The sequence below is a fragment of the Chiloscyllium punctatum genome, chromosome 27 (assembly GCF_047496795.1).
Source record: "Chiloscyllium punctatum isolate Juve2018m chromosome 27, sChiPun1.3, whole genome shotgun sequence".
NCBI lineage: Eukaryota > Metazoa > Chordata > Chondrichthyes > Orectolobiformes > Hemiscylliidae > Chiloscyllium > Chiloscyllium punctatum.
In genome coordinates this window covers 839,672-855,968 of record NC_092765.1, presented here as the reverse complement: position 1 = coordinate 855,968, position 16,297 = coordinate 839,672, and the positions used below count along the sequence as shown (strand labels likewise).

General features: G+C 42.5%; 1 protein-coding gene across 5 annotated transcripts in view; it reads right to left on the bottom strand.

The window, feature by feature from the left end:
- nhsl3 (NHS like 3) overlaps positions 1 to 16,297 on the bottom strand; it is a 278,490-nt gene that overhangs the window by 37,977 nt on the left and 224,216 nt on the right. For all 5 annotated transcript variants that reach the window (XM_072547896.1, XM_072547895.1, XM_072547897.1 and 2 more), the window contains exon 2: positions 6,796 to 6,957. In XM_072547896.1, coding sequence (XP_072403997.1) covers positions 6,796 to 6,957 — 162 coding nt within the window. The remainder of the gene's footprint in view (positions 1 to 6,795; positions 6,958 to 16,297) is intronic.

The following is a 16,297-nucleotide window of genomic DNA, read 5'->3' as shown; positions in this document are numbered from 1 at the left end:
AACATTAGCCGAGCTCTGGTGCCAGTGATATGCTGTAGCTGAGCTGGTGGACCATGTCAAACAGCACCTCCCTGCTAACCACTGACAGTGGAAAGCAGACCATTCGTGCTGAACTAGCCCATACCTTCAAACCTCAGGAACCACTGACCAACATTAGATATGATTCTGCTATTGGACAACGTTATACTGAATATTTCAATCTGTGCCAAGAATTACACCAAAAACCAATTTAAGATTGTGAGATTTGTGTATTTGGCAATCTCTGCTGCATTCCTATAGCAGCATCATGACCAGAGTCTACCTGCCTGGGTCTACAATTAAGACTGACAGTTAACTGTTCTTGCAGCATCTCCATATCAACAATGGCCTAATTAATCAGGACCCTTTCTCATTCTGTATAAAATGTTGTCTCTTTTTCCAAGTCTGTTTCTTTCTTCTATTTCTGAGTGCATAATAGAAAACATTCATTTCTTGTCTTTTAGCAATGTTTAATTTCTATATTTCTGACTTTGCCTACCAGAGTGAGTAACCTCACATTTCTCCATGCTGTTTTCCATCTGCCAAATCTTTGCCCACTCCCTTAACTTCTTCAAATCCCACTGAAGAATATTTGCATCCTCATCACAACTGCCTCTTACTCCCAGCCGCTCCACATCAATGGCCTAATGGAAATATCTGACAATGGTGACAATTGCACTACCTCAAAATATTGGTTACACACAACACATTGCCTGCACCAACCAACTGCTCCCTTGAAGCTGGAAATAAACCCTCGGAAGATTATGTTTTGGGGTTAGTTTCAAAACACCAAATATTGAAGGCTCTTGAGACTTTTCAGTATCCTGTTTAATCCAGTAGAGGAAATAGAGTTTGTGAATGGTTCACCCAGATCCTGATATTCTCCTGATTTAATAGTTCATAGATTCGAGGAGAGAGGGAGATAGAGAAAAGAAAATTCCAGGAAACTCTAAGCCAGTATCACTAGGGAACTTATTCAAATCAATCATCAAGGAATTTGTAGCTGGGCACTTCGAAAAACTCCAGGTAATCAGGACAAGTCAGCATCACTTGCGAAAGGGAAATCATGTTTAACAATCTTATAGAGTAGTAACATGTGTTGTGCATAAAGGGGAGGCTGTAAAGGTACTGGATATCAATTTCCACAAGATATTTGAGAAGGTGCCACATGAAAGGTTAATGTGTAAAGTAGAAGTTTATGCTGTAGCAGCAACATATCAGCATGGGGAGAATATTGGCTGGCTGGTAGAAAACAGAGTATGCACATATGGGTTTATGTCTGATTGGCAGGATGTGATGAATGGAATGCTGGAGGGGTCTGTGTTTCATAATTTATATCAATGTCAGAACTTAAACAAGGGAATCAAAAGGTGTGATGGCTAAATCTGCAGACCTCACTGAGACAGGTTGGAAAGTTTGTTTGATGATGGCACGATGAGGTGACAGATGAATAGGTTGAGTGAGAGTGGATAAAAATCTGGCAGAGGAAATAGAATATGGGAAAATTTAAATTTGTTCACTTTGGCAGGTAAAAGGCAGAGAGCGTTAAATAAGTGGCAAAGGAGTGCAGAATCTCAAGGTGTAGGGGGACTTTGGCATCCTGAGCATGAATCACAAAATGTTAGTAGCTAGGTACAGAGAGTGATTAAGAATAACTTAGAGTCCCTACAGTGTGGAAACAGGCCATTTAGCCCAACAAGTCTACAACGACCCTCCAAAGAGTAACCCACTCAGACCTATTCTCTCACTACTCAACGTTTACCCCTGATTAATGCACCTAACCTATACATTCTTGAACACTAAGGGCAATTCTAGTGTGGTCATTCCACCTAACCTGCACATCTTTGGATTATGGGAGTAAACTGGAGAACCTGGAGAAAACCCATGTTGACACAGGGAGAATGTGCAAACGCTACACAGTCACCAAGGCTGGAATCAAACCCAGGTCCCTGATGCTGTGAGGCAGCAGTGCTCACCACTGAGCCACCGTCCCTGCCCTGATTAAGGTGATAATGCATTTACTCTTTATAAAAAGAGGAACTGAGCATAAAGGTAATGAGGTAATGCTTCAGTTACACTGAAGTGCAGTGGTGAGACAACAGCTGGAAAACAATAATAAAAACAAAATGCTGCAGATGCTGAAAATCAAATAAAAGCAGGGAGCGGTGGAGGAATTCCAAAGAACATCAGAACTAGGAGCAGGAGTAGGCCGCTTTGAGCCTGCTCCACCATTCAATAAGATCATGACTGATCTTTTCATGGACTCAGCTCCACTTATCAACATTTTCACCATACCCCTTAGTTTTTTTAATGTTCAAAAATGATCTACCTTAGCTTTAAAAACATGTACTGAGGAAACCTCAACTACTTCACTGGGCAGAGAATTCCCGGGATTCACAACCCTCTGAGTGAAGAAGTTCCTTCTCTATTCAGTCCGAAATCTGCTCACCCTAATCTTGAGGCTATGCCCTCTTGGAGAAAGTGAGGACTGCAGATGCTGGAGATCAGAGCTTAAAAATGTGTTGCTGGAAAAGCGCAGCAGGTCAGGCAGCATCAAAGGAGCAGGAGAATCGATGTTTCGGGCATAAGCTGCCTGACCTGCTGCACTTTTCCAGCAACACATTTTTAAGCTATGCCCTCTTGACCTAGTTTCACCTGCCAGTGGAAACATCCTCTCTACCTCTATCTTATCTATTCCCTTCATAATTTTATATATTTCTATAAGATCCCCACCTTATTCTTCTCAATTCCAATGAATATAATCCCAGTCTACTCAGTCTCTCCTCATAAACCAAGCCCCTCAACTCAAGAATCAACCTAGTGAACCTTCTCTGCACCCCTTCCAGTGACAGTACATCCTTTCTCAAGTAAGGAGATCAAAACTGCACACAGTACTCCAGGTGTGACCTCACCAGCACCCTGTACAGCAGGTTTGACAAAAAGAGAGAGAAACAGAGTTAATGTTTCAAGTTCATGATGACTCTTCTTTGAATCCAGAATGGTCTTTATAAAGGTAGACATGGAAAGGATGTTTCCTCCTGTGGGACTCTGTTTAAAAATTAGGGATTGCTCTTTTATAACAGAATTTGTTTACTCTATCTCAGATGGTTGTTCAATTTTGAATCATTCTGCCTCGGAGGGCAGTGGAGGTTGAGTCGCTGAATTGTTTTGAAGGGGAGGTATTTCTATCCTTGTTAGGTCTGGAACTACAGTAATCAGGAAGTGGTGGGAATGTGGAGCTCAAGAAACAAACTGGTCAGACCTGATCTCATGGACTGGCAGAGTATGCTCGAGGGGCTGAATGGTCTACTTCTGCTCCTAATTAGCACGTTCATATGCACACGTGGACACAGACTTGGTGCCAGTTCTGATGGAGGGGCCATATGAGCCAACTGGTCACTCCCTAAACCTCTTTTTCACTGCCTGTCCAAGATCAGCTGTTGCCTCTTACCATGAGTGTGCGTGTTCAGGAGGGCAGAGTGCCAGGTGGGAGAGGTGGACAGCAGGAGGATCAGTCATAGTAAGTGCAAAGCAGAGTCATTCTATTAAAAGCCAGATGTTTTGTTCACCGTATTCCATTGCCACGTTATTAGATGGTGCTCAGGGGCAGGAGAGGGTGTGGCCGCAGTCACACAAGAATATCAGAAAGTTTGAAACTGCTTTCTGACAGTGTGGGAAGGCTTGTAAGTAAAAATGTCTTCCTCTGCTCACACATTTTGAGTTAAACATTTGGTTTATTTCAATCCCCACAAACTCGCTCTGCCTGGTCAAAGTCTATAATTTTACAGCTCCACCCCTGCCAAGAGTCACTTCAATGTTTCCATTTATGGGTGCATTTGGTAGTAACCACACAGCACAGAAAGACCAGGACCAATCGAAATACTGAGTGGGAGAAACACAAACTGGAAGAGACAATGCTGATCGAGTGTTGCTGACTATGTAAATAGCAGTGACTCATCACAGTCCTGAAACTCTGCTACACCCAAACTCTGTAGAATCATTTCAAACCACAGAACAAACTCTTCATCTATATGTACAAACTGTCAGCGACATGAAAACGAACCCAACCTGATTTACTCTGCAGTAACACAATGTGAGTTTAAAAATATGCTAAGGTTATGAGAGTTCACAGAATTATTACAACAATTCAGCCCATTGTGTCTGCACTGGCTTTCCAAATGAGCAGCTGACTGAGTTGCCAAATGTCCAGGATTATCTTTGACCCCCCTATTGCAGGAATTAAACACTAATTGGCTGGTCACTGCTGTAAGTCAAAAAAAAGGGAACTCCTCATTGAAGGGACTCTGCGTTAAACAATTCAGGTTTTCTCTTGAAAAATAAATTGAAGACGGGGTTGTGCAGCTGGAAGTGGAACAGATGGTCATGTGATAAAACCACCAAGGACACACCCAAGCAGAGTTGGCAACGCTATAGGTCACATGACCTTGTGTCAAGAGCACTTTACAAGTTTAATGGTGCAGGATATTAATTCAACCCTTTACACCCAAACAATCCTTTCCTCGTAGTATTTGCGGGGCCATAGTTTCTGAAAAACCTGGTGGTCTTGCACTGGGGCAGCAGGTAAACAGAAGTGGATGGAATCACTGTGGGAGCTTGTGGATCAGGTGAGGAGGGTAGATAGTGCACACACCCTCTGACCCCACAAGCAGTGACCGACAACCAATAGCCTCTGCATCCAGCACTTCTTTTCTCCCTTCAGTTACTGGGCTTCTCAAGGGTTTGGAAATGCCATCTCAACCTTTTTATAAGGTCTACAATGGACCTTTTATAGACTGGACTTTTTATTTCTTTATGTTTCGCATAGCGAGTTTTAGGATTTGTAGCTCAGGTTAAGGTTCTGGATGTAGGTTTACTCGCTGAGCTGGAAGGTTCATTTCGAGACATTTCGTCACCCTACTAGGTAACATCTTCAGTGGGCCTCAGGCGAAGCACTGTACAGGATTCCTGCTTTCTATTTATATGTTTGGGTTTCTTTGGGTTGATGATGTCATTTCCTGTGGTGCTGTAATTTACTGTTCTTTTTTCTCAGGGGGTGGTAGACGGGGTCTAACTTGATGTGTTTGTTGATTGAGTTCCGGTTGGAATGCCATGCTTCTAGGAATTTTCGTGCGTGTCTCTGTTTGGTTTGTCCTAAAGTGGATGTGTTGTCCCAGACCCTATGTTTCTCATTTTATTTCCGAAGAATGTATACTCAAGAGTCTGTATCTAGGTACCTTTGTATTGCAAGTGGAAATTGTAAATGTTTGACTTTATTCATGTGAGTACGTGACAATAAAGCTAATTCAATTCAATTCAATTCAAAACCATTATATTTGTAGATATTGGGATTTGAGGCCTTAGACTCAGTGAAAATAGTTAAAGACATCACTGGGCTTGTCACCCAGCACCAATTCACTCTCAAAATTGGCTTTGATCCATCCCTCCTCTCTCTTCAGTTTAATCTACACAAAATACAGGGGCGGGGGGAGGGGAACGACAAGGATTTATTTTTAGTCATTGGTAGGATGTGGATGTCACCGGCCGGGCCACATTCATTATTCATCCGTAACTGTCCAGGGGACAGTTAAGAGTTAACTACATTGCTATGGGTCTGGAGTCACATGTAGGTCAGACCAGGTGAGGATGGCAGATTTCCTTCCCTAAAAAGGACATTAGAGAACCAGATGGGTTTCCAACAATAATTACATGGTCACCAGTTGTCTATTCCAGACTTTTATTGAGTTCAAATTTCACCGGCTGCCCTGGTGGAATTAAATGCCATGTCCTTAGAACATTAACTTGGGGTTCTGGAATAGCTGTTCAGTGGCATTACCACTACATCAGCACATCCCCTGACTGGCCTGTTTAGTTTCAGAGTTAGGTACAAGACAAAATGTTGACACCGAATGTAGCTGCTTTTTAAAAACAATAAATTGCCCAGTGTCTAATCCGGTTTTGGATTGGATAAAAGGGACCAACTCAGCCTGGCACTTGAGATTATAAAAGTCCGAGCTACAGTTTAACAAATACCTGGTTCTCATTAAGCACAGTGTGCTGTCTGCAGACTAAAGTGTTTGAAAATTCATTTCAAGAGGGTTTTATAAGAGGCAACATGCAAAAGGCCTGCAGAGAAAGCCTCCTTCTACCATTTGCCCAATGCAAAGGGATATTTATACAGTTGCTGCAGTTACTAAAAAGCTGAAGAGAGTCTGTCCTCACAGTTTGTCAACAGTAAATAATCTCTACCCTTCTGCTTTGCAGTTGTTCATTAGAGCATTTGTTTGTTACAGAACTATAGAACAATGGACATTAACAACTTCACAACATGTCCTTCTATAAACGGCTCATTTCATTAGCATATATTTCACCTGACCTGCACGTATTTGGACTGTGGGAGGAAACCGGAGCACCCAGAGGAAACCCAGAGCAAACTCCACACAGACAGTTGCCTGAGGCGGGAATTGAACCCCTGTCCCTGGCACTGTGAGGCAGCAGTGCTAACCACTGAGCCACTGTGCCGCCCAGACTGAACAGATTGAGGAGGAAAATATCTACAAGATTAATTGGGTCATATGCAGCTGAGCTATTTGGCTCTACCCTGGAAGCCAATCCATTTTGTGGGTGTTTTGCACTAATCCAAATGTTCATTAAGAATACTGGAATGAACACAGACTAAGTGATGCTGGACATTGTTGGTCCAGTTCGGCCACAGAATTTCACCTGGACCTAGTCCAATTGGTTACTGTTTTTGAAGCCAAATCTTTGCCCCTTTCCTACCTTGTTCCTGGAGAGATTTGAGGCCAAGTTCAGCTTCTTTGTGCAGATCCTCTATGTGTGGTGGTCGGGTGGATGGGATGAAGACATTTTCCTGTTGATGTTCGTACTGCGCTGGTTTGTAATGCACGGCCCATTTACTCTCATCATCCACTTCTGAGGCAACTGCCAAGAAACAAAGAGAAATGTATCTCACTGGAAGTCAGCTAGCAGCTGCTTATTCTCAAATATATGCAGCTGTGTGTATTAATCATTACAAACACCAGAACCTTACACCTGTAGCATTTCAATAAATTTTACAGCATTTTTGATTATTGAGGTATTAGTCTACTTAAACTTTACAACAATGAATCAATTCCATTTAAAAACAAACAGACAACTGCATTTGTTTGATGGTGTAATGGTAATCAAATCAGTGCTCACTGCTAACCTCAGAACACTGCCCCTCAATCTCTCCCATGGAGATTTCTTATTGGCTGACATCAATCTGAATGGAGTCAAAGGAATCTCCAGCAACAGTGATGTCATCAATCAGGGCAAGCAGCTAAGCACAGGTTGTCTCTTGATGATATCAGTATCAATGAGAATTCAGAGAAGGCCAAGGATTGCTCCTTGGGGAATGTGGAGGCATCAGGAAGAGAATCAGTTGCATGTGATGTTCTGGCTATGGTCAAATGAATAAAAAGGGACCAAGGTAGGAACAGTGGCAGCCACAGGGCACCAGTGACATGGTGTGGATGATGATGTGGTTACCATGGCAAAGGAAACAGACAAGCCAAGTCTGTTACCGTGGTCACATAGGATGTTAGCAGTGACTTGCAACCAGAGCTGCTCCGGTGCTGTGACTAGGTTAGAAACATCAGTTTAACAGAGTTTTGGAAAGGTGCACATTCAAGGAACAGTAAAGCTCCTTCGCACAGTCCTGAGACTTCCCAAAGCATTAGTAACCAATTAATGACTTTGGCATGTACTTGCTATTGTGGAGTTTGCAGAAATGACAACCAATTTGCACACAGGGAGGTTTCATAAACAATTAGATCCCAAATCAAATTTGTTTTTGGTGATGTTTTCAAAATAACAGACAGGAAGACCAGGATAAAATTTCCCCATAGTTTTCTTTGGATGAAGAGTCATAGACTGAAAATAACAGCTAGAAGGCAAAGAGGGGATTTGAGGAGAAAGGTTTTCACTAAAGGGTGATGGGAGTCTAGAGCGTCCTGTCTGAAATGGTGGTTAAGTTAGAAACAGTTGCAATATTGAAACAGTATTTTGATATTCATTGCATTGGCATTGCCTCAAGGGACATGGGTCAAAAGCTGGGAAATGGGATTAGTGTAATCAGATCTTTGTTGACCGATGCAGACACGATGGGCAGAATGGTCTCTTCTGTGCTGTAATAATCTTGGATTCTGATGTGGGATCAGTTACATGCACACAGAATTACAATCAGAATCACATTTTAACATTTTATCACAAAGGTGGTACCTACAACAGTATAGCGAGGAAGCGATGGCCTAGTGGTATCATTGCAGGATTGTGCATTCAGAGACTCTGATAATGTTGAGGATCTGGGTTCAAATCCTGCTATGGCAAACAATGGAATTTGAATTCAATAAAAAGTAACCTATGAATCCATTGTTGATTGTTGGGGAAAAACCCACCTGTTCCACAAATGTCCTTTAGGGAAGGAAACTGCCATCCTTACCTGGTCTGGCCTACATGTGATTCCAGACCCACAGCAATGTGCTTGACTCTTAATAATTAGGGATGAGCAATAAGTGCTGCCCAGCGATGCCCTCATCTTGTGAATGAATAAAGAAAAGGCATTGTGGCAGCCTTGATAGCCTGTCCACATCTCAAACTAGAATCAGCTCACAGCTTTGATTTAGGTCAAGCAGAACTGCCTTGGAGTCCAATAAGATTGACAGACAGAAATATATCGACATATTCTTCAAAAAGTAATTCATTTATTGGCCATTAATTATGTAATGTCACTAAAATGGCCCTCCCTCCGCAATATAATTGCAAGCAAATAATTCCTATAACATCTTTCTGATCATTTTAAAATAATGGAACGTAGTCACTGAACTCCAATACTGAACTTCAGAATTTAATTGAAATAATACATCCCCCTTTAACAAATGCAGTTCATTCAGAAGTTGAACCCAATAGCTGAGCTAACTCATGTAATGCTGGAGTGGGACATGGTCAAAAGCATTATCTTTTGAACATGATATTAGATCGAGGTATGGCTTGATAGGAAGATGCAGAAATAAAAAGGTCCTGGAATACAATCTGAAGAGCAGTTACTTTTGTGACATGGTCAGCAATCTCGAAGACAATGAATGATGGAAAACAATCGCTAAACTAGCCAACAACTCTTCCAACAAATCAATATTTCTCAAACTACAACAGTTGTCATTACTGTTCAGATTTGTGATTGCTTCATTTTAGCAGAAGAGTAAAAAAAATTGCATTTAAAAATTGAGCGGAGATAATAAGCACTGAATCGAAAATTACCAGAGTTATAGATTTAAAATTAGTCAATAACAATAGTGAATAATTCACATTAACTCGATCCTTTTTGGAACCTTCTCACCTGACTCTGTTCTGATCTGGGTTGATATGATTTGTCAAGCTTTCCAAAATGTGACCCGTGGATTAAATTGATTCGGTGTTGGTAGGTAGTAATGTAGTCAGGCTAATGCAATCGACATCTTCAAGGGGAGGGTTAACCTCTGGTTCACTATACCTCCAGGTCAAGCAAAAATGTTCAAAGCCTCAGTCTATTTACAACAGGTGAATAAACTCTTGAGCAGGAGGTGAAAGATTATGGGTGGTAGGTAATCAGATCAGCCATGATCTTACTGAATGGCACGAAAGCCAGAAGGGCCTAATACAGGTAACTAGCTCCTTTTCCTAATTCATGTTCATATTCTGAGGTCATTTAGCCTGCTGTGGCCAGGCTAGCCACCTGCAAGAGCAACGCAGTGAGACCCACACCCCTACTCTTTCTCTGGAAACCTCTTTGAAAGCTACAACTGAATGTGTCTCTACCACAATCTCAAGCAGTGCCTTCTAGCTCTCAGTGAGAAAAATCTCATCAGTTTCTAGTCTTGAATCACACTATACACTACCATCCTTAATGATGTACTAGCCAATCAGTTTTGCTGAGAATTACTAAATCCAGGTTTTCAACCAGCATTTAGAATGATAGGTTTCACCAAAAATCCATCCATTCAAAAAACTATTCAAATGTAGACCCTTGTGATTAAAAACCTGTCAATAGGAAACGTACAAGTCAAACTGCTCTTTGATGCCTGGAGGAAGGACACCTCATCTTCGGCCTGGAGACCCTCCAACCACACAGGATCAATGTGGATTTCACCAGTTTCCTCATTTCGCCTCCCCCCACCTTATCCCCGATCCAACTCGGCGTTGCCTTCTTGAACTGTCCAAACTATCCATCTTCCTTCCCACCTATCTGCTCCACCCTCCTCTCCGACCTATCACGACCACCCCCACCTTCATCCACCTACCGCATTCCCAACTACCTTCCCCTCCAAGTCCAGCCCCCTCCCATTTATCTCTCTGCTTCCTTGGGCCACCCCCTTATTCCTGCTTATAATTGAAACGTCAACTCTCCTGCTACTCAGATGCTGCCTGATTGGCTGTGCTTTTCCAGCACCACAGTCTTCGAAACTCCTTTTTGTGTAGAGCCTGGATGGACCAGACGATGAGGCCCATACAACACACTTAATCTTCCAGCTCCAATAGCAGTAATCTACCCAACATGATGACCACTGGCACCTTTTATTAAGAATATTAAAGAAACAGCATACCTCTTGTACTGGGATTAAGGCCATTTCTCATTCTGTTTAGGAGAATAAAACTCCATCGCTCTGTAGAGGTGACCCTCTTACCAAGGTAAAAGCTTGAATTGAAATCTGCTCTTTGTGATTGGTTCAACAGATTGTTTAAAAAAAACTATGATTTCCAACACAGCTATAATGCAACAGAATAAATGCAGTACTATTGCTTTCTTTATTTACGCAATACCTTAACAGGATGAAGTTCTGGTACTTAAAGTTAATGACTGAACACTTGCTCAAATACAGGACAGAGAAATGTCAATCGTGAATTCTTTTATGATAAAATTCACTGGCATCATTTGAAGGCCTTGCTTGCTAATGACTATCCAAAAGAAATATTAGATTAGATTACTTAGTGTGGAAACAGGTCCTTCGGTCCAACAAGTCCACACCAGCCCGCCGAAGAGCAATCCACCCAGACCCATTCCCCTACGTTTACACCTGACTAATGCACCTAACACTATGGGCAATTTAGCATGGCCAATTCACCTGACCTGCACATCTTTGGATTGTGGGAGGAAACCGGAGCACCCAGAGAAAACCCACGTAGATATGGGGAGAATGTGCAAACTCCACACAGACAGTTGCCAGAGGTGGGAATTGAACCTGGGGCGCTGGCGCTGTGAGGCAGCAGTGCTAACCACTGAGCCACCGTACCGCAAATTATTTTGAGAGCTTATTTTTGCAAATCGTGGTGAAGTGTGGGATTATGGAGTTTAATAGAGCACTTCTTCAATTAACTCAGATACCACACACTAATGTAAATCATGCACCCACCAGCACTCTCCCAACACCAGAGTGAGCACAGCATAGCAACATCGAGAGCAATACAAAATGCACCATTGCACCAAGAAAGGCAACTATTGTATTTAATTATCAGAGGAATGAAACACAGAAGTAGGAATAATGTGGTATAGTTGTACCTGGCATTCATGAGGTCACCTTTTAGAGTACAGGACAGATATATCTGCATTAGAAGCAATTCAGAGAAGATTCATCCAACTGACTCTCGGGATGGAGGAGTTTTCTTTAAAAGGAAAATTTGACAGATAGAACCTGTGCCAATTGGACTTTAGAAGAATGAGCAACAAGATGATTAAAACATACAAGATGCTGAGGGAATTTGACAGGATGGATTCTGAAAGGATCCCCTTGTAGGAGAGGCTAGACCAAGGGTCACAGGGTTTCCAGTTTAAAGCAGAGACTATAGGAATTTGTTTTTTTTTTAAAAAATGGTCATAAGCCTCTGGAATCTTTCCCATTCAGCCACAAAGACAGGTCAGAGATTTATTCTTTAGTCAGAAGTAGTCATTCTTGACTAACAAAGGAGTCAAATGGGATTGGGGTAGATGGGGAAAATGGTGTTAGATCATCCACGATATGATTAAATAGGAGAGCAGGGTCAAACAACAAATGGCGTCCTCCTAGTCCTTACGTGTTTGCCTGTTTGTAAAGGAAGGTTGAGGTCAGACATCCCAGCTCCAGGACGTCTCTGCAGAAACTCCTCAGCATTATGTCTTAGGCCCAACCATCTTCAGCTGCTTCATCAATGGCCTTCCCTCCATCATAAGGTCAGAAGTGGGGATATTCACTGATGATTGCACAATGTTCAGCACATTTCGTGACTCCTCAGATGCTGAAGCAGTCCATGTCCATGTGTAAAAGACTTGGACAATTTTCAGCCCAAACCAGAATACAGTAGCAAGGAACATCTGCACACACAAATGCCAAGCAAATGTCCACCTCCAAAACAGAAAATCTAACCATCATTCCCTGAAATTCATAGAATCTCTACCATAAGGATTCTGGGTAATCCAAGATGGAGGACATGAAAAATTTCTGGCTGAGAGAGCTGCTCCTTTTTGAGGTATTTTAGGTGTTGGAGGCGATTTCCTCGAATTCCAGGAGCAGCAATTACTGTTTTATATGCTGTTGCATTGTTTTGGAATTTTGAAAAAAAAGTCAAAACAACAGCAGTTTTAAAAGGGAGAAAACAGACAAAGGAAGCACATGATGAGGTCAGTGCAGGAGAGAAAGAGGGGAAAAAAAACCTGACGTTGCCTTTGCTGTTTGAATTCGCGTATCGCTGGACATCAGAGTGCATCTGGGAAAATTAACAAACAGTGAAAATCACAACTGATCCTGGAGGAACTGTTGGGTGTAGTTCACAGCACAGAATCAGATAAATTAATTGTTGTTTTAAGTATGATCTACAGAAAGTCTGCAGCAATGTGTAGAGTGGGTTCTTTCTTGATTGTGTGTTTTTGGAGATATATCTCCTGATTAAACTTAGGATATAAGCCATAACTATTAACTTAACCTGGGGCAGAGTTTGTAGAGGAATAAGACAGTGTTATTTTCTGGGTCTGTAGATTGTGAAGCAGCAAAAATGGCCTATAGTAGAGTGATATGTGGTTCTTGTCAGATGTGGGAGTTTAAAGAGAGTTTAACGGTTACTGCAGATTATGTCTGCCATAAATGCTGTTGGTTATGAATCAGATCGAATGGATCAGTTAGAAGCAATGAAGAATTTGCAACCACAACAGTATATGACGAATGGCAGCTATAGGAAGGGGGGGGGGGGGGGTGTGGGGGGAAAAGTCTCAGATACAGTCACATAAATGGGTTAACTCGAGGAAAGATGAGAGGTAGGCAGCTAGTGCAGGAGTCTTTTGTGGCAATACCCATTTCAAACAGGTATGCTGTTTTGGAAAATGTAGGGGGTGATGGATTCTCAGGGGAATGCAGCACGAACAGCCAAGATTCTGGTATTGAGACTGGCTGTAATGCAATGAGGGGTACGTCAACTTCCAAGAGATCAATTGTGTTAGGGTATTCTCTAGTCAGAGGTACAGACAGGCGTTTCTGTGGCCAGCAGCAAAAAAGCAGAATAGTGTGTTGTTTCCCTGGTGCCAGGAGCAAGGATGTCTCAGAGGGTGAAGAATGTTCTCACGGGGAGAGGGGCCAACAGGAGGTCATTGTCCACATTGGAACCAACGACATTGGAAGGCAAAAGGTTGAGACTCTGAAGGGAGATTACAGAGAGTTAGGCAGGAACTTAAAAAGGAGGTCCTCAAGGGTAGTAATATCTGGATTACTCCCGGTGCTATGAGCTAGTGAGGGCAGGAATAGGAGGATAGAGCAGATGAATGCAAGGCTGAAGAGCTGGTGTATAGGAGAAGAATTCACATTTTTGGATCATTGGAATTTTTTTGGGGTAGAAGTGACCTGTACAAGAAGGATGGATTACACCTAAATTGGAAGGGGACTAATATACTGGTAGGGAGATTTGCTGGAGCTATTCAGGAGGATTTAAACTAGTAAGGTGGGGTGGTGGGACCCAGGGAGATAGTGAGGAAAGAGATCAATCTGAGACGGTACAGTTGAGAATAAAGACGAGTCAAACAGTCAGAGCAGGCAGGGACAAGGTAAGACTGATAAATTAAACTGCATTTATTTCAATGCAAGGGGCCTAACAGGGAAGGCAGGTGAACTCAGGGCATGGTTAGGAACATGGGGCTGGGATATCATAGCAATTACAGAAACTTGGTTCAGGGATGGACAGGACTGTCAGCTTAATGTTCCAGGATACAAATGCTACAGGAAGGATAGAAAGGGAGGCAAGAGAGGAGGGGGAGTGGCATTTTTGATAAGGGATAGCATTACAGCTGTACTGAGGGAGGATATTCCCGGAAAAAACATCCAGGGAAGTTATTTGGGTGGAACTGAGAAATAAGAAAGGGATGATCACCTTATTGGGATCGTATTATTGACCCCGTAATAGTCAGAGGGAAATTGAAAAACAAATTTGTAAGGAGATCTCAGCTATCTGTAAGAAAAATAGGGTGATTATGGTAGGGGATTTCAACTTTCCAATCATTGACTGGGACTGCCATAGTGTTAAGTGTGTAGATGGAGAGGAATTTGTAAAGTGAGGACAAGAAAATTTTCTGATTCAGTTTGTGGATGTACCTACTAGAGAAGGTGCAAAACTTGACCTACTCTTGGGAAATAAGGCAGGGCAGGTGACTGAGGTGTCATTGGGGGAGCACTTTGGGGCCAGCGACCATAATTCTATTAGATTTAAGATAGTGATGGAAAAGGATAGAACAGATCTAAAAGTTGAAGTTCTAAATTGGAGAAAGACCAATTTTGACAGTATTAGGGAAGAACCTTCAAAAGCTGATTGGAGGCAGATGTTCGCAGGTAAAGGGACGGCTGGAAAATGAGATAACAAAAATCCAGAGAAAGTATATTCCTGTCAGGGTGAAAGGGAAGGCTGGTAGGTACAGGGAATGCTGGATGACTAAAGAAATTGAGGGTTTGGTTAAGAAAAAGAAGGAAGCATATGTCAGGTATAGACAGGATAGATCGAGTGAATCCTTAGAAGCGTATAAAGGCAGTAGGAGTATCCTTAAGAGGGAAATCAGGAGGGCAAAAAGGGGGACATGAGATAGAATTAAGGAGAATCCAAAGCTATTTGCCAAAGGGCTTTTACAAATACATTAAGGACAAAAGGGTAACTAGGGAGAGAATAGGGCCCCTCAAAGATCAGCAAGACGGCTTTGTGTGGAGCCACAGAAAATGGGGGAAGATACTAAATGAATATTTTGCATCAGTATTTACTATGGAAAAGGATATAGAAGATATAGAAATCCCCAGTACCTGATCAGGTGTACCCGAGAACTCTGTGGGAAGCTAGAGAAGGGATTGCTGGGCTTCTTGCTGAGATATTTGTATCATCGATAGTCACAGGTGAGATGCCAGAAGACTGGAGGTTGGCAAAAGTGGTGCCAATGGAAAAGAAGGGTGGTAAGGACAAGCCAGGGAACTATAGGCCGGTGAGCCTGACCTCGGTGGTGGGCAAGTTGTTGGAGGGAATCCTGAGGGACAGGATGTACATGTATTTGGAAAGACAAGGACTGATTAGCGATAGTCAACGTGGCTTTGTGCGTGGGAAATCATGTCTCACAAACTTGATTGAGTTTTTTGAAGAAGTAACAAAGAGGATTGATGAGGGCAGAGCGGTAGATGTGATCTATATGGACTTCAGTAAGGCGTTCAACAAGGTTCCCCATGGGAGACTGATTAGCAAGGTTAGATCTCATGCAATACAGGGAGAACTAGCCATTTGGATACAGAACTGGCTCAAAGTTGGAAGACAGAGGGTGGTGGTGGAGGGTTGTTTTTCAGACTGGAGGCCTGTGACCAGTGGACTGCCACAAGGATTGGTGCTGGGCCCCCTACTTTTTGTCATTTACATAAATGATTTGGATGCGAGCATAAGAGGTACAGTTGGTAAGTTTGCAGATGACACCAAAATTGGAGGCGTAGTGGACAGCGAAGAGGGTTTCCTCAGATTACAACAGGATCTTGACCAGATATGGGCCAATGGGCAGAGAAGTGGCAGATGGAGTTTAATTCAGATAAATGCAAGGTGCTGCATTTTGGGAAAGCAAATCTTCGCAGGAAGTATACACTTAATGGTAAGGTCCTAGGGAGTGTTGCTGAACAAAGAGACCTTGGAGTGCAGGTTCATAGCTCCTTGAAAGTGGAGTCACAGGTAGATAGGATAGTAAAGATTGTGTTTGGTATGCTTTCCTTTATTGGTCAGAGTATTGAGTGCAGGTGTT